Source organism: Capricornis sumatraensis, chromosome 3 (genome assembly GCF_032405125.1).
Source record: "Capricornis sumatraensis isolate serow.1 chromosome 3, serow.2, whole genome shotgun sequence".
NCBI lineage: Eukaryota > Metazoa > Chordata > Mammalia > Artiodactyla > Bovidae > Capricornis > Capricornis sumatraensis.
Genome location: NC_091071.1, coordinates 145,878,709 through 145,898,630, shown reverse-complemented (window position 1 = coordinate 145,898,630; position 19,922 = coordinate 145,878,709). Strand labels below are relative to the sequence as shown.

The following is a 19,922-nucleotide window of genomic DNA, read 5'->3' as shown; positions in this document are numbered from 1 at the left end:
AAGAATCCACCTGCAATCCAGAAGACCCCAGTTCAATTTCTGGGTTGGGAAGATCCACTGGAGAAGGGATAGGCTACCCACTCCAGTATTTTTGGGCTTCCCTTGTGGCTCAGCTGGTAAAGAATCCCCCTGAAATGCAGGAGACCTGGGTTCCCACAGGTAGCAAATGTTACGTAGCACATTAACAACCTCCTGCACAACCCCCCTCTCATCCCACTCTTGATGGTGAATTACAGTTGTGAGTGTTTTGCTCATCTGTTCAATTAAGTTGCTGGTGAAGCCTTTCACATTCTTTCCAACTTACACTGACATATAATTCAGTTCTCCAGATCTAAAGCTCTGGTGCATAAACCACCATCCATATAGTAGCAAACTCAAGCCTTATTTTCATTTAGTCCAAAATAGAAAAAAAAAAGTTATTAAAAAATAACGTACTCAGCTGCTTGTTTATAGTGCTTCAAATCTTTCTTCAAAATTTTGTTCTCATTTTCTAAAAGCATGTTCTGAGTGTAGACATCTGGAACAATCCCACCATCTCTAAGTTCAGTTATTCCCTTCTGTATTAACTCATACCTAGAATAAAATCAAACAAAAGACTTCATATTGTTTCTTTCTACTAAATTGGTTTTACTTATGTACATTTCAAAAAGTTAAGTATAAGGGAATGTTTAGTAATAAGTTCCAATATTACTTTTTAAACTAAAATGTCAATATTCATAATATATTTTTAAAATGAAATGCTAAGTATCATCATGGTGCATAAAACATAGCTTCTATGCTCCAGGCACTCGTCCAGACACTGGTGAAATTAACAAAAATGTCTAAGTCTCTACCTATCTAATGGAGTTTCCATTCTAGTATGGATGGTGAAACATTCTATGAATTAAAGCGAGATAAGAAAAACAGACACTAAAGTAGAGAGTGATGTGCTATTTTATCTAGAGTGGCCAGAGAAAGTATAATGGACTATTTGATCAGGGACTTGAAGGAAAAGAGAGACTAAGCCCTGTGGATATGTGGGAGAGAAGCAATCTTGGCTGACAGAAAAATATGTGTAAAGGCCCTGAGATAAGGAGGCATTTGACACGTACAATGTAAAGCAAAAAGTCAGTACATCTGCAGTATCTGGAAATGGAGCCAACTAAGTGATCAGGAAAGAGAGTGGTGAGAAATAAGTCAGGAAAGACAGCACAGAGCCACAAACAGGAATGTGATTTTACTCTGAATTAGACCAAAGTCACTGGGAAGCTTTGAGAGATAAGAGACGCTGAACAGATTTATGTTTGATAAGGATTAATCTACCATGTCTTTGAATAAACTGGCTCTAAAGAATAAAAAGTAGAAGCAGAGAGTCTTCTGTAAGAGTTCAGGAGAGAGATGGGTAGATTAGACAAAATTTGGTAGCAGTAGACTGTGAGAAATGGGTCCCTTCTGGACATGCTGTGAAGATGAAGCAAACAGAATTCGCTTTCAGATCAGATTATCATGTTTTAGTTAAAAAAGAAAATTGAGGATGACTCCAAGGTTTTTGGCTGAGCCACGGACAGACATTTAGTCAAATGGGAACAAATGCAGTAGGAATTTGGTGTTTAGAGAAATCAAGGAACCGTTTCTATCCATGTTAAATGCACTATGTCTGCTAGGTAATTAAGTGAAAATAAACATTGTAAGTACACATCAAAAGTTAAGGGAAAAGTCAGGACATGAAATTTAAATCTGGGATAGATCAGTAAATAGATACAGTTTAAAGTCACAAGATTGAATAAAGGCCAGTCAGGAAACAAACATAAAGTGAAAAGTAAGAAAGTTTTAGGATTGTTTTGAGATTGGGAAGAGAGGAAATACTACCAAACAGAGACTAAGAAAGAGAGGGGTCAGTGAAGCAGTGAAAGAACAGGAGAGTACTGTGGCTAAGGGACCAAATGAAGAAAGCGCTGGAAGAAGTAAGTAATGCACAACAGTGAAAAATGATATAAGGAGAAAGGACAGGAAGAATACTAAGGATCAACCACTGAATTTGCCAATATAAAGTCACCGAGAAAAGTTTCAGTAGACTCATGGAGGGGCTTTCCTGGTGGTTCAGATGATAAAGAATCTGCCTGCAATGGGGGAAACCTTTGGGAAGATCCCCTGGAGAAGGGACTAGCAACCCACTCCAGTATTCTTTCCTGGAGAATTTTATGGACAGAGGAGTCAGGCAACCTACAGTCCATGGAGTCGCAGAGAGTTGGACACAACTGAGTGACTAAGACACACACACACACACACACACACACACATACACACACACACATACACAGAGTCATGGAGATGAGAGTGGAACTAGAGTAGGAATGAGAAAGCTGGAAATGAAGAAGTGGCAACAAACTCTTTCAAGAAGATAGACCATAAAAGCAGAACCTAGGAAATCAGGATGACCCTGAAGAGAAAGTGGAGTCCAGGGTGTTCTGTCTTCTCCTATGTTTTTAATACATGACATATTATTGTACATCTTATGCTCATGGCAGTGATTCAGCAGAGAGGGAAATCTTTCACAGTGCAGAGGAGAGAGGGGACAACTGCAGGAGTCATGTAGTGAGTAGGCGAGAGCATCTAGTAGAGGAGAGTTGGCCTCAGATGACAGTGTCTATGGCTCAGCCATGCAACAAGAGATGGAGAATGCTGAGATCAGAGGCAGTGGGTTGGTAGAAAGGAAACAAGACCTGTGGAACATCTATTTTCTCAGTGAAATATGAAGATGCATCAGAAGATTATTTATAAATCGGTTAATAATTTGTTTTAATCGTTATATGTAGCAATTAATAGTTAAAGAAAAAAATAGAGCATAGAAAAAACATTTCAAGTAATACAGTTATTAACCAAAATTCCCTATAAACCTTGCTATTAAGTGAAGTGAAGTCGCTCAGTCGTGTCCGACTCTTTGCATGCCCATGGACTGTAGCCAACCAGGCTCCTCTGTCCATGGGATTTTCCAGGCAAGAATACTGGAGTGGATTGCCATTTCCTTCTCCAGGGGATCTTCCCGACCCAGGGATCGAACCCGGGTCTCCTGCACTGTAGACAGATGCTTTCCCGTCTGAGCCACCAGGGAAGTCAACCTTGCTATAGATGAGCTAAATATAAGTTTAAAATATTAAATTTTCAGCATTTTCATATTATACATCTTAACTTTATTAATATATTATTACACATTAGTAGTCATATGTTTTGTGTTATGTGTTATATATCTAATCTGATACCAAAAAAGAGCAAGAGAATCCTGCTGAATATACAAAAGTTCAAGACAACTGAATCAAGATCAAGCGATATTTGGGCTTCCTTGGTGGCTCAAATGGTAAAGAATCTGCCTTCAACAGAGGAGACCTGGATTTAATCGCTGGGTCTGGAAGATCCCCTGGAGAAGGGAATGGCTACCCACTCCAGTATTCTTGCCAGGAGAACTCCATGGACAGAGAAGCCTGGTGGACTATAGTTCACTATTTGCCAAAACTTACAAAACAACACATATCATTTAATTATAAAATCACTTTTCTATCCATATTTGGACTGTGGTTTATACTTATCTCAGATGAGAAGACATAAGGACTGACTAAAGTGTTGAACCATAAAGATTTTCTGACCATAAAGTTGGCTGAGGGATGGGATGGGGAGGGAGGTGGGAAGGAGGTTCAGGATGGGGGACATATGTACACCCATGGCTGATTCACGTCAATGTATGGCAAAAACTACTACAATATTGTAAAGTAATTAGCCTCCAATAAAAATAAATAAATAAATTTTTTTAATTGGCTTTCAGCCACTGACTTTATTTAATGCAGAAAAAAAACTCTAAAGAAATTATTTCAATAAGAAAAAAAGTGACAGTTTAAAAGTCCTTTAAATTAAATATTATGTAAATAAATTAATACATGGTAAAAGTTGTAACTGCACTACCCACATTTGAGTGACTACATATTACCCCAAATTTTATTGACTAAAAGCAGCAATATTTACCTTGTGAAAATTAAAGAAACAGACTACTAACTTATCATTCCTTTTACAATTTAAGAGAAATTTAAAATCAGTTCAGTTCAGTGGCTCAGTCATTTCTGACTCTTTGCGACCCCATGGACTGCAGCACACCAGGATTTCCTGACCAAAACCAACTCCCTGAGCTTACTCAAACTCATGTCCATCGAGTTGGTGATACCCATCCAATCATTTCATCCTCTGTCATCCACTTCTCCTCCTGCCTTCAATCTTTCCTACCATCAGGGTCTTGCCCAATCAGTCAGTCCTTTGTATCAGGTAGCCAAAGTATTGGAGTTTAAATATTATTAATAATTGCACTATTACCTTTGATGGCATTTTTATTATCAGCCAAACTTCAGTACAATGGTAGACACAGAAGCTAAACTGGAGAGAAACAAGGATGTAAAAGAATAAAGAAAGAAAATGAAGTCCCTGTTTTACAAAAAACATTTGGCTGTAAAGGGAAAAAGAGTTGGAGTGAGTTGGAGGTAATAAGAGGAGAAGGTAGAGGCAAGAATGTACATTTTGGGTGAGTTAGCCCTGACCTTGATAACAGCCAGCAGAACAATCCAGAGGAGGAAAGGAGATGCTTGACATGCTCAGTCAGGGTAAATAAAATATACTACCATATTTTCTCCATTGTAATACTTTAATTTTGCCCCCAGGGAAATAATCATTGTTCACAGAGCACTTCTAAATGGCCATAAAAATATTACTGACTAAACCCACAGTATAGACTTTTCATGGTTCATAGAACATTTTATATATATATATACACACACACATGCATATATACATATATCTATACAGATATTTGTATAATAATTTTGTGTGTGTAAAGGGCCATAAAATAAACATTTATAATTTGGGGTGAAAATAAACATTTATAATTTGGGGGGAAAAGAAAAGCTTTCAAGGTCATATGGTCTGTTGTGACTAACTTTGCTGTTTTATGTAGCAGTGTGAAAGTAACCACAGACAAACAGATAATACCTAAAAGATAGGTCATGGCTGTGTTTCAGTAAAATTTTATTTACCAAAATAGGAGGCAGGTTAGATTTGGCCCCAGGGTCTTAGTTTGCTGGCCCCAGATTTAATGGACTTAATATAATTACTGTTTGAAGAATGAAAAAACATAAGTCAAATTCTACTGCCCAGGTGTTTTGGTTTTGGGAGTTTTGTTTGCTTGCTTTTTGTGGGTTTGTTTTACAAATCAACAAGAGGGAAACATTGTTTCATCACCTTTTGTAAGATTAAATGAATGTATAGAAATGATAAACTACAAGTGTTCTTCCCTATAATAAGAAATTAAAAAATACATGGCAATCCACTCCAGTATTCTTGCCTGGAGAATCCCCATGGATAGAAAAGCCTGGCAGGCTACAGTCCATGGGGTCACAAAGAGTCAGACACGACTGAGCAACTAAGCACACATTCCTATACACTTACTATGCATTACAAACAAAGGTTTCTGATCAAAGTAAAACATGTTTCATTTGAAATAAAACTATCCAATATAGTATAATCTCATTATAAACAATTTGTAATCTCATTATAAACTGGCACCTAGGGATCAGAATAAAATTATTTGAACCACAGTATTATTAAACCCAAATAATGAAGAGATATTTATACAAATCTTACTTTAAAATCATAATATTACAATAAATGATATGCTTACTTAGGGTTTCTATAAACCTTAATATTATTGCACTTTTCTGAAATTTCATCTAGCAATTTCAAATTGTTAAATTTAAAAGGATAATATTTCAGCAAACACCTAATTAAGAGTATACTTGGTTCCAGATTTCTCCAAGGGAATCATTTCACACTTTGGCACAACATGTAAGCACTACATATCCTAACCCATAACTTTAGAAGAAAAATAGGAAACTGAACTACATTAATCATCATTTCATTAGTAATACAAATTAATCATCTATCTATTCTGACAAAAATATATTCTCTAATACATTTGTAATTATTTCATAGGGATATTATTATAAAAATTATTCACACAATCTCTAGATTTAATAACAGTATTATTTTTCTACCATCAAACCTGCTCTTTTTTTTAAACTGTATTAGTAAGAAATGGCTCTCCTCATTAAATTTATTAACACTAAACATGCAATTTAAAATAATGAAACTGATTACTTTTATATGAATGGTCTCTGTAGATTTGAACAAAAACAGCAAAATATAAAAATTAAATCAAAGTTGGATTAGTAGAAATTAACAAATTGGGCCTATATTTAAAATTATTATAGGATTGAACTCCAAAACACCATAAACAATTTTATATATCATATTATTCCTTCTTTCTATAATATGCAATGACTTTTAAAAAAATAAAACATTATCCAATTATTTAATAATATTTTGTTAAAGAATGCTAAGGAGCCCAAAAATATGCCTGATGACATTATCCCTATAGCGAAGGAATAAAGACAGTATGCCTGCTGATTTTCATAACAATAAGTTATTAAAATTTTCAGTTATAACAAGAAAGACTTGTGTAGGTATCATCTGACAATGTAATTTCACTTACTTATAAATGAAGGGACATTTATAGAAAAAGAATCAGTTGTGTGAGTAGAGAAGAGCAGGGCATTACATTCTAAGAAAAACAAGCAAAGTAGTACTGTTAACAGGATGTGTCTTATGTAGGAGATAATACTCATAATTATGTAAAAGATATTTTTAGATATTTCATTAAGTAGCCCTGGATTATATAACTCCAAGAGATGTTCATTTTCTCGATTCTTGAGAATCACTTAAATTTGAGAATTTAGAAAAGATATTTAATTTAAAACTTTTTTGAAATTGATATCCTGATTGTGTATGTGTTTGTGCTGCGGTTTCAGTGGCAGTATTGGAAAAAGTTTCTATCCAGCTCTTGCATTTTACATAAGCTGTGTCACTCAGAGTCTTTTGAGATGATTAAAAGTATACATGTATACATGTATACCTTAAATAATGTTACATTATTTAAAGTATACAGTAAATAATGTTAGTATTTCCAGAACAGAAAACTATTTATCTACTTAGTTATTTACCATTCAGACTGAAAGCAATCAAGAGTTCTGGTCATTCCCATTTTGATCAGGAAATTGCAAAGAAAGTCTTCTATTGCTTCAGGTACTGTATGCTTTGGAGAAAAGACTGTTTTCTGCTCCTAAAATTTAAAAGTGAAATTATTTATTTAAAAAGTATCAAAGCTTTAATTGTACAGCTAGGCCTTACATTCATTCATTCATTCACTTTTTAAACAATTTTGTTGAATATTACGTCCAGGAACTATTTTAATCACTAGGGACAAAGCAGTGATGAAAACAGACAAGACTCAGTCCTTATAACTAATAATCAAGTGAATGCGGACAGAAAAATGAGTAACTAAATTAAAAATATACAGTATCACTGATGATGCTAAGTGCCTGGGGGTAAAAGCAGAGGGTTGAAGTGAGGGAAACCCACGTATGGAGCAGATATGTGTGTGGAGCTGGTCTGCTATGTATGCAGCATGATGAAGAACGATTACACTGAGAAAGTGACAGGTGAACATATATCTAGAGAAGAGGTGGAGTCATGTTCCAGATATAGCATCAGCAAGTACAAACGCAGACAAGACTGTGATTGGACTGTCCAGAAAACAATAAAGGGGTCAGCTTGCCTAACAATAGTATATAACACACTCAAAAAAATAAAAAATAGTATGGATTGTTTAATTCTTTTACTTATTACCATTATAAAAAGAAATGTGGTTTTGGTGCCTATATTTTTAGAAACACTATGGAAGAAATTATGCACAATAGAGCACCCTTGTACTCCTATTTCATAATGGAAATAAATAAGTCTATCAACTAGATCAGAGGTGAGTTAACTTTTCTCATAAATAAAGTTTACTAGAACCCACCATGGCCACATGTTTAGATATTTGACAGTATTTCTGAATAAATATACAGGAACATATTTTAGAATGAAATTCTTTGAGAACTATTGATAAATATGTTAAACAGCATAGTAGTTTTGTTCAGTTAATTAACCTCCCACAAACACTATTTCAAAGAAATGTCTCATATTCTTAGAGGAGGAGGTAGAGAGTTGATGTCAGGAAATTTAACAATTACGTGATTTAGAAACTTGCTAATGTCATCTTTAAAGATCAAAATTATAATTTTATAAAAATTATGTTATTATAGAATTATGGTGAAAAAAAGGACCTTTGAGACTGCACCTCCAATATTAGCAAAACAAAAAACCAAAAACTAAAACTGCTAAATAATTACCCCCCACAAATGGCAATAATATGCTCAAAAGAAGTCTCATGCTATAGAGGGGAAAACCCAGCTTGAATGTAAGTAGACTTTTTTTCAAAAAATTACATACAAATATTTTTAAAGAATATATGTGTTCATGTACATGTCTATTCTTATTTCTTCTTACATGTATACTTAGAAAAAAGACTTCAGTTTCAAGAAACAATTGACAGTATAACCAAACCACATATTCATTACAGATTAATAACATTTCCTATCCTCTGAATTTTTTTCATTAATCACTCTAAATATAATAAAACACAATTACTTTGCCAACAAAGGTCTGTCTAGTCAAGGCTATGGTTTTTCAGTGGTCATGTATGGATGTGAGAGTTGGACTGTGAAGAAAGCTGAGCACCAAAGAATTGATGCTTTTGAGCTGTGGTGTTGTTTGTAGAAGACTCTTGAGAGTCCCTTGGACTGCAAGGAGATCCAACCAGTCCATTCTGAAGGAGATCAGCCCTGGGTGTTCATTGGAAGGACTGATGCTAAAGCTGAAACTCCAGTACTTTGGCCACCTCATGCGAAGAGTTGGCTCAATGGAAAAGACTCTGATGCTGGGAGGGATTGAGGGCAGGAGGAGAAGGGGATGACAGAGGATGAGATGGCTGCATGGCATCACTGACTCAATGGAAGTGAGTCTGAGTGACCTCCGGGAGTTGGTCACGGACAGGGAGGCCTGGCGTGCTGCAATTCATGGGATCGCAAAGAGTCGGACACGACTGAGCAACTGAACTGAACTGAACAGATATTTTCAGAGTTTAGAATCATTGCACCTATCAAGGAAACTGATACTGTATAGAACAGAAAGTTCAAAGTTTATGAAATAAAACATGTATCAATTCTCAAATAGATATATATATTTTATATATATATATAATATATTACCAAGGTTTAAAGAAAATTGCAATTGATTTAAATGTCAACTCTTCAATAAATAAATAATCCTTGTTAATTTTTAACAAATAAAGCTATTTACATTACTTCCAAATTTCAAAATTTTAATAATTTCAAATATATTCAATACCCTAGTAGTAATGTTGTTTTGTTTTCAAACTTTAATAAAAATTCTAAAAGTCCTCATTGAATTGGGACTACTACTGTCCTCTAACATAGAAGAAAATATATGCTGATCATAAACAGATGTAATAATATCGTAACAAAAGGAAGCTGGTTTCATAAACAATAAATATTCTTAAAACAGAAAGCCCATGGCACAACTCAAAGTTAGTTTTTGAAGACAAAACACTATAAAAACAAAAACCAAATTATAAATATAAAACTGCAGTACTTATCACAATATAAATCCATAATCAATTTTAAATGCCTAAAGGAAACTTTTGTGAATTTTGTACATAGTAATATTTCTCTAAAGAGCTCGAAAAAAAACAGAAAAAAACTAAAAAGACAGTCAATCACCTATAAATATGTCATAAATCTAGAAAGTTAACTCCTGCAAAGTTAGGAGTTTGAGTTAGCTTTTGAGAAATTGATAAGAGAATTACTGATATTTAGTTCAGAAGATATGAGCTACTATATTGAATTTATTTCCCAATTGCCCTTCTTGGATTTATCTTTGGATTTACAAACAAATTCTAGCATGATAACAGATACAATTATATTTTAAGTCACAATTTTTTCATTCAATGACTCATTTATTCATTCAATTATTTAACTGCTATACATTTAGTGCCTACTATGTGTCAATCATTGTGTTAGATGTATCTATGCTACCAAGTGGAGAAGGCAATGGCAACCCACTCCATCACTCTTGCCTGGAAAATCCCATGGATGGAGGAGCCTAGTAGGCTCCAGTACTTGGGGTCGCGAAGTCGGACTCCACTGAGCGACTTCACTTTCATTTTCACTTTGACGCATTGGAGAGGGAAATGGCAACCCACTCCAGTGTTCTTGGCTGGAGAATCCCAGGGATAGGGGAGCCTAGTGGGCTGCTGTCTATGGGGTTGCACAGAGTCAGACACAACTGAGGCGACTTAGCAGCAGCAGCAGCAGCATGCTGCCAAGTACCACTATAAGTGAGTAGTACATAAAGTATTTTTTTAATGCTCCTCAACTTAATGATGAGGCTTCCCTGATAGCTCAGTTGATAAAGAATCTGCCGGCAATGCAGGAGACGCCTGTTCAATTCCTAGCCCAGGAAGATCTGCTGGAGAAGGGATAGGTTACCCGCTCCAATATTCTCAGCCTTCCCCTGTGGCTAAGCTGGTAAAGAATCTGCCTGCAATGTGGGAGACCTGGGTTCAATCCCTGGATAGGGAAGATCCCCTTGAGAAGGGAAAGGCTACCCACTCCAGTATTCTGGCCTAGAGAATTCCATGGACTGTATAGTCATGGGGTTACAAAGAGACTGACATGACTGATTTTCACTGACTAAATTAATGATGTAAGAAGGAAGATGATGAGCAATACATATCATACAACTGATATGTTTATCCACTGCTCATCATTCAAAATTTTTAAATTTACCTATAAATTACTGCATAGAGATGTCCAACAGACAAACACCCTCTTCCAACAACACAAGAGAAGACTCTACACATGGACATCACCTGATGGTCAACACCGAAATCAGACTGATTATATTCTTTGCAGCCAAAGATGGAGAAGCTCTATACAGTCAATAAAAACAAGACCAGGAGCTGACTGTGGCTCAGATCATGAACTCTTTATTACCAAATTCAGACTGAAATTAAAGAAAATAGGGAAAACCGCTAGACCATTCAGGTATGACCTAAATCAAATCCCTTATGATTATACAGTGGAAGTGAGAAATAGATTTAAGGGCCTAGATCTGATAGATAGAGTGCCTGATGAACTATGGACTGAGGTTCATGACATTGTACAGGAGACAGGGATCAAGACCATCCCCATGGAAAAAAAATGCAAAAAAGCAAAATGGCTGTCTGGGGAGGCCTTACAAATAGCTGTGAAAAGAAGAGAGGCAAAAAGCAAAGGAGAAAAGGAAAGATATAAGCATCTGAATGCAGAGTTCCAAAGAACAGCAAGAAGAGATAACAAAGCCTTCTGGAGCGATCAATGCAAAGAAATAGATGAAAACAACAGAATGGGAAAGACTAGAGATCTCTTCAAGAAAATTAGAGATACCAAGGGAACATTTCATGCAAAGATGGGCTTGATAAAGGACAGAAATGGTCTGGACCTAACAGAAGCAGAAGATATTAAGAAGAGGTGGCAAGAATACACGGAAGAACTGTACAAAAAAGATCTCCATGACCCAAATAATCATGATGATGCAATCACTCATCTAGAGCCAGACATCTTGGAATCTGAAGTCAAGTGGGCCTTCGAAATCATCACTACGAACAAAGCTAGTGGAGGTGATGGAATTCCGATTGAGCTGTTTCAAATCCTGAAAGATGATGCTGTGAAAGTGCTGCATTCAATATGCCAGCAAATTTGGAAAACTCAGCAGTGGCCACAGGATTGGAAAAGTTTTCATTCCAATTCCAAAGAAGGGCAATGCCAAAGAATGCTCAAACTACCACACAATTGCACTCATCTCACATGTTAGTAAAGTAATGCTCAAAATTCTCCAAGCCAGGTTTCAGCAATACGTGAACCATGAACTTCTTGATGTTCATGCTGGTTTTAGAAAAGGCAGAGGAACCAGAGATCAAATTGTCAACATCCGCTGGATCATGGAAAAAGCAACAGAGTTTCAGAAAAACATTTATTTCTGCTTTATTGACTATGCCAAAGCCTTTGACTGTGTGGATCACAATAAACTGTGGAAAATTCTGAAAGAGATGGGAATACCAGACCACCTAACCTGCCTCTTGAGAAATCTGTATGCAGGTCAGGAAGCAACAGTTAGAAATGCACATGGAACAACAGACTGGTTCCAAATAGGAAAAGGAGTACGTCAAGGCTGTATATAGTCACCCTGCTTATTTAACTTCTATGCAGAGTACATCATGAGAAACACTGGGCTGGAAGAAACACAAGCTGGAATCAAGATTGTCAGGAGAATTATCAATAACCTCAGATATGCAGATGACACCACCCTTATGGCAGAAAGTGAAGAGGAACTAAAGAGCCTCTTGATGAAAGTGAAAGAGGAGAGTGAAAAAGTTGGCTTAAAGTGCAACATTCAGAAAACGAAGATCATGGCATCTGGTCCCATCACTTCATGGGAAATAGATGGGGAAACAGTGGAAACAGTTTCAGACTTTATTTTGGGGGGCTCCAAAATCACTGCAGATGGTGATTGCAGCCATGAAATTAAAAGATGCTTACCCCTTGGAAGAAAAGTTATGACCAACCTAGATAGCATATTCAAAAGCAGAGACATTACTTTGCCGACTAAGGTCCGTCTAGTCAAGGCTATGGTTTTTCCAGTGGTCATGTATGGATGTGAGAGTTGGACTGTGAAGAAGGCTGAGCACCGAAGAATTGATGCTTTTGAACTGTGGTGTTGGAGAAGACTCTTGAGAGTCCCTTGGACTGCAAGGAGATCCAACCAGTCCATTCTGAAGGAGATCAACCCTGGGATTTCTTTGGAAGGAATGATGCTAAAGCTGAAACTCCAGTACTTTGGCCACCTCATGCGAAGAGTTGACTCATTGGAAAAGACTCTGATGCTGGGAGGGATTGGGGGCAGGAGGAGAAGGGGACGACCGAGGATGAGATGGCTGGATGGCATCACGAACTCGATGGACGTGAGTCTGAGTGAACTCCGGGAGATGGTGATGGACAGGGAGGCCTGGCGTGCTGTGGTTCATGGGGTCACAAAGAGTCGGACACGACTGAGTGACTGAACTGAACTAAACTGAGCAGACTTCACTTATGTCTACCTAGAAGGAACTATGGGGCTTCCCTGGTATCTCAGCAGTAAAGACTCTGCCTGCAATGCAGTAGGCTCTGGTTGGATCCCTGTGTCAAGAAGATCCCCTGTAGAAGGAAATAGCAACCCACTCCAGTATTCTTGCCTGGAGAAACCATGGATAGAGAAGCCTGGCAGGCTATAGTCCATAGGGTCGCAGGGTTGGACACAACTGAAGTGACTAAGCAGCAGCTGCAAGAGAAGGAACTATATCCATAGGATACATTAGAGAATAGAGTTTACTGTGAGCTAAAGCCCTCCACTTAGAATATAATCAATCCTGGGTTCAAGAAATTCTGCTCTTTAGCATTTTTCAACTTTGAATGGACAGATATGTTGGAAAGGAGTTACTGGATTTCTCAACTCAGGAAATCTACAAAATACAGAAGGACTGATACAGGGCAGAATATGCAGTGAAGTCTATCCCATATGATTTTGCACTAAGGAAGCCAAATCAGCACCTAAATAAGAGTATAATAATTGCCTTCACATTTCACACAAAGGTTTCATTTTTCAGGAAAAGCCATCTTCTTAATTAGCACTAACATGACTTTAGTATTAATTAGTATTAGTAGCACTTTACAAATATTTTTCTATCATAATTAAATTGCTATCAATTTTAAATGAATTTTCAATTTTACAGTGAAGCTGTCATTCTATGTACTGTTAATCGGTGGTATTATAATTAGAAAGCATCCACCATATTCTCTAGTGAAATGAGTTCATAGGCCTCATAAGAAAAAATAATAATAATATATCAAGCATTCCCTGTGATCTAAATACTTCCATAAAAAAAACAAAAGACACAGATGCTTACAAAGTAGACTGCAGTACATGTATACAGTAACAAATTTTGTGCAAGTGTTGAAAATCCTTGGTTAAACCTCATTGAGCTTAAAGACAGTTCTGAAAGAAAGTGTCATTTGTTGCAAAGTCATGTAAAAGTGACCACCATGTGGAAAATGATTATGAAGGCAGAGTAAATACCACTATGTACTAAAAGTAAAAGTTTGATGGTAAAGAAATTAAAATGAAAAGGACATTAGGTGATAGAGCTGCATCTAGTAGTGAAGAACTTATAGCCTAAATGACTATCAAAACTTCACATAGAAAAGATCACTGTTAAACAGTAAGCTTTGGTTGTGTTCAAAATTCTCACCAAAATCTGGGTATCTGTAGCCTGTTCTTGGACCATCTGAACTGCTTTTGCCAGATCTTCTTCACCTTCTGGAATGCTATAATTGTCATCTGGTATCTAAATCACAGAGAAAGATAAGGATAGAAAGAGTTAGAGGAATATAAAATACCTTATTTCATTTTAGATAATAAATTTTCCTCACACAACAAATGATCAAAGAAATACACTTCATGTAAGACACTATGTCATTCTGAAGACCCATGAAAAATTAACAACTAACAAGTAGGCAGACCTCTGATTTCCTTATAAACATCACTCAGTGTTACTTCTAATAACTTGATATTAGCTATGAGCAATTTCTTTTATCTGTACTGGCAAATATAGTCTAACAACTCTACTGGAAAAAAAAATCTGCTAAAATAGAAAGCTAGGCCTTCTAAATGCTACCAATCTCTCCTCATTGAAGATTTTCTCCACCATTACTTTCCATTTGTTGTTTAGTCACTAAGCCATGTCTGACTCTGTGATCCCATGGACTGTAGCCACAACTACTAGCAACTGCAAATCTCTAGTAAATTAAGTCTAATATTAAAAAGAAAAAGTCTGAAAGTTAAGCTCTTGCAAGAATGCAATTGACTCTATGACATTAATGAAAGTGAACATTTATTGCATGCTTCTTATGTGTTGATCACAGATTTAAGCCTGTTACATTTATTAATACATTTCATGTGGTATGTATTAATATTATCTCCACTTTTCCAGTAGTAAAATGCCTCCTGCTTGCCCAGGCCACAACTTCCAGGCTTGCTTCCACAGTTTCCTTTACAGCTTCTGTCACCTTAGAGTAACACTGTCCTCATAGTCTCAGATGTAATGATAGGTTCCATTGGAACAATAAATTAAAGGAAAGGTCTGAGACAGTAACTATTAGATGGAAGTACAGCTAAGTTGCAAGGAAGCATGGGATCTATGCTCTGGGAAGGTAGTAGGAATCTGGGAAACACTGCCAAGAGCAGAGTAGATGACAGGGAACACCTGTTAGACAGAGATGACAGACTTTAGTATGGATCCATAAGGAAGGTGATGAAAGGCTGACTCTGAAAACAATTAACAGGGAAATCAAAAGAGCCAGATATATTAACCTATCTAAATTTTTAAATACAATTTTCAGATCTCATTCTTAACTATATGATTAGCCACATTCAGTTGAAAATGTGGTATCACTGAAGAAAAAAAAAGTTTAATGAAAAATAAAATGAATATTTCACAGGAATGACAGTAATGAATTTACAGAAAAAATACATAAAATGAACAAATTACCTCTTCATATTCATAATCATCTTCAGATGCTTCAGTTATAGTGACCTCTAAATATACTGTCAAGTTTGAATCTCAAAATATATGGAATAAAATTAGTACATTTAAAAACTGAAATAACCTTAAAATAGTTATTAGATTCAAATATCTTACCAAGTTAGTAAAACATGTAAATCATTTTTTAAATTTCTCTTCTTCATACAGCTCACAATTATACAAGTTTTAAAACAAAATATTTAAATAGTTATCTTAAATTACTATTTAACACAACCCAAACTCATGAAAAGTTTTTAGTCTATGTGAAAATGAAAGTAGTTCAGTCTTGTCCAACTCTTTGTGACCCCATGGACTGCACAGTCCATGGAATTTGCCAGGCAAGAATACTGGAGTGGGTAGCCTTTCCCTTCTCCAGGGGATCCTCCCAACCCAGGGATTGAACCCAGGTCTCCTGCATTGCAGGTGGATTCTTTACCAGCTGAGCCACTGTCTAATAATTTCCAACTCTATTCTAAAAAGACTTCTAAAAATGTGCATCATATCAGAGTATCATAAATTAGAAAGAGATAAAAATGATGGACAGGAAAACTATGACAATAAATTTTTCAAACAAATCTCAAACCACACTGAATTTTCCATTATTTCTGTCTCCTTCACAATGACTTTTTATTTGGATTAAACAAAGCACTTCCCTGGTAGGTCAGCTGGTAAAGAATCCACCTGTAGGGCAGGAGACCCTGGTTCCATTCCTGGTTCAGGAAGATCCACTGGAGAAGGGATAGGATACCCACTCGAATATTCTTGGGCCTCCCTGGTGGCTCAGCTGGTAAAGAATCCACCTGCAATGTGGGAGGCCTAGTTTCAATCCCTGGGTTGGGAAGATTCCCCTGGAGAAGGGAAAGGCTACCCACTTCAGTATTCTGGCCTGGAGAAATATATGGACTGTACAGTCCATGGGGTCACCAAGAGTTGGACAGGACTGAGCAACTTTCAAAAATAAAAAGCATACTAAAATTAAATATAAGTAAAAAATAGATTTTAATGTTTTAATCAATTAAAGTTAGCTCACTCTCTTTCTTATGTATTTCAATTTTAAAATAAATCATAGTCTCAGAATGGCAGCCTAATTTTAAGCAAATATAAACTATATAATAATCATAATAGCAGAGCAGTTCAGAAAGTATCAATATATATCAGCATTAAAATATCAATGAAAATGATTCTAATAAAAATTTTCAATAGAATTGCTATTAGAGCTTTACAAATTAAGTCACTCTAATTACAAATGAAAACTTCAAGATAACATTTAATTTTTAAAAAAATCAAAATATGTGCCAGTAACACTTGTTTTGTTGATTGGTTGGTAGGCTTACATTTCTTTTCACATTTACAGACTTTATTACGTCAAGTTTAAAAAGTATAAACACTTCAGTACATAGCAATGCTTATGAAAATCAAATATGAGTTTACCCTGGTTTTCATTTTGCTGATTATCAGAAATTTCACTGTCATTCCATCCTCCAAGAGTAACCTGACAGTCTGAATAACAACGTTGTTTGTAATGAGAACTGGTTACACACACATGGTATTTAATAGGAGCCAGGCACTTTCCTAAGGGTTTTACATGTATTAAATCATTCCATCCTCATCCCACCAATAAAGGTGAACTAGTATTATCTGTTTTACAGATCAGGACTCAGATGCACAAAGTTTCACAGTCAGGACCTAACAGAATTGGGAAACAGCCCTAGAAGTTTGGTTTTCACTATGCTATACAACGTCTCTTGTTAACAAGGGTTAGCATATGGAAATCATTTAGAATGGTGCCTGGCTTGTAATAAAAACAAATGTATGTTTTTCCTTCCCTTGTTCTGGAAAGATATGAGTACCTGTGGAGGAGTCCCCTAAATCTCCCATGATCTTCTGTTAAGATGAATGGATACATAAAAGGCATTCTGAATCTCCCTCCTTTTCTAGATTTATATTTTCCTGACACATTTTCACTTAATGATATAAAATTTCCTGAAGTTCAGCTACAGGAAGTTGGCCTCCTTTTTATGGAAAAATATATCCCTTTCTGAGAAACAATGATTGTAAGTTGATTTTGTGAGCTCAGAATGGATTAAGACCTAAATGTGAGACTGGACACTATAAAACTCCTAGAGGAAAATGGGCAGAACACCCTCTGACATAAATCACAGTATCTTTTTCAATCCAAGAATAATGGAAGTAAAAACAAAAATAAACAAATGGGAACTTTCAAAAGTTTTTGCACACTGAATGAAACAATAAAATGAAAAGACAACCCACAGATTGGGAGAAAATATGTGCAAATGATGTGACCGATGAAAGATTAGTCTCCAAAATTTACAAACAGCTTACGATGCTTAATAGCATCAAAACAAACAGGCCACTCAAAAACTGGGCAGAAGACCTGTCCTCCAAAGAGAGCAAAAGTAGGCACATGAAAAGATGTTCAACATCACTAGTTATTGCTGTTCACTTAATCGTGTCTGACTCTCTGAGACCCCATGGACTGCAGCATGCCAGGCCTCCCTGTCCTTCGCCATCTCCCGGAGTTTCCTCAAACGCATGTTCATTGAGTCAGTGATGTCATCCAACCATCTCATCCTTTGTCGTCCCCCTCTCCTCCTGCCTTCAAGCTTCCCCAGTATCACGGTCTCTTCCAATGAGTCACTTCTTTGAATCAGGGGGCCAAAGTATTGGCGCTTCAGCTTCAGCATCAATCATTTCAATGAATAGCCAGGGTTGATTTCCTTCAGGATTTACTGGTCTGATCTTGCAGTCCAAGGGACTCTCAAGAGTCCTTTCCAGCACCACAGTTTGAAGGCATCAGTTTTTCGGCACTCCAGCCTTTTTTTACAGCTCTCACATTCATACATGACTACTAGAAAAAACACAGCGATGAATACAGACCTTTGCTTGCAAAGTCATGTCTCTGCTTTTTAACACGCTGGCTAGGTTTGTCATTGCTTTTTTTCCAAGGTAGAAGCATCTTTTAATTTCATGGCTGCAGTCAATGTCCACTGATTTTGGAGCCCAAGAAAATAGTCTTTCACTGTTTCCATTGTTTCCCCCACTTTTGCCATGATGTTATTCAGTTCAGTTCAGTTCAGTCACTCAGTCATGTCCAACTCTTTGCGACTCCATGAATCACAGCACTCCAGGCCTCCCTGCCCATCACCAACTCCTGGAGTTCACCCAAACTCTTGTCCATCGAGTCGGTGATGCCATCCAGCCATCTCATTCTCTGTCATCCCCTTCTCCTCCTGCCCCCAATCCCTCCCAGCATCAGAGTCTTTTCCAATGAGTCAACTCTTTGCATAAGGTGGCCAGAGTACTAGAGTTTCAGCTTTAGCATCATTCCTTCCAAAGAAATCCCAGGGCTGACCTCCTTTAGAATGGACTGGTTGGATCTCCTTGCAGTCCAAGGGACTCTCAAGAGTCTTCTCCAACACCACAGTTCAAAAGCATCAATTCTTTGGTGCTCAGCTTTCTTCACAATCCAACTCTCACATCCATACATAATCACTGGAAAAACCATAGCCTTGACTAGACAGACCTTTGTTGGCAAAGCAATGTCTCTGCTTTTCAATATGCTATCTAGGTTGGTCATAACTTTTCTTCCATTATGTTATTAGAGAAATGTAAATCAAAACTATGAGATGTCACCTCAAATCAGTCAGAATGGCTATAATAAAAAAAAATCCACAAACAACAAATGTTGGAGAATGTGTTGAGAGATGGGAATACTCCTTCACTGTTTGTGGGAATGTAAATTGGTACAGTCACTATGGAGAACAGTATGGAGGTTCCTTTAAAAATGAAAAATAGACCTATTATAAAACCCTATAGTCCCATTCCTAGGAATATGTCCAATGAAAAACATGATCCAAAAAGATACAGGCACCTCAATGTTCATTGCATCACTGTTTACAACAGCCAAGACATGGAAGCCATATAAATCTCCCTTGACAAAGGAATGGATAAAGAAAATGTGGTACATATATACAGTAGAATATTAGTCAGCCATTAAAAAGTATGAAATAAGGCCATTTACAGCAACATGGATGGACATAGAAAGTGTCATACAGAGTAAAGTAAATCAGACAGAGAAGAAGAAATATCAAATTTCTCAAATGAACTTACAAAACAGAAAGAGACAGGCTTAGAAAACACACTTAAGAGTTACTGGGGTAAGGGACAGTTATGGAGTTTGGGAAAGTCATGTACACACTGCTATATTCAAAATGGA

At 36.6% G+C, this 19,922-nt stretch overlaps 1 protein-coding gene across 1 annotated transcript in view; it reads right to left on the bottom strand.

The window, feature by feature from the left end:
• Window positions 1–419: 419 nt before the first annotated feature.
• SPAG16 (sperm associated antigen 16) overlaps window positions 420–19,922 on the bottom strand; it is a 45,223-nt gene continuing 25,720 nt past the window's right edge. The window contains exons 2-5 of the mRNA XM_068969424.1: window positions 15,653–15,699; window positions 14,354–14,449; window positions 7,071–7,189; window positions 420–573 (exon numbers count right to left, since the gene is read on the bottom strand). Of these exons, the coding sequence (XP_068825525.1) occupies window positions 420–573; window positions 7,071–7,189; window positions 14,354–14,449; window positions 15,653–15,699 (416 nt within the window). The remainder of the gene's footprint in view (window positions 574–7,070; window positions 7,190–14,353; window positions 14,450–15,652; window positions 15,700–19,922) is intronic.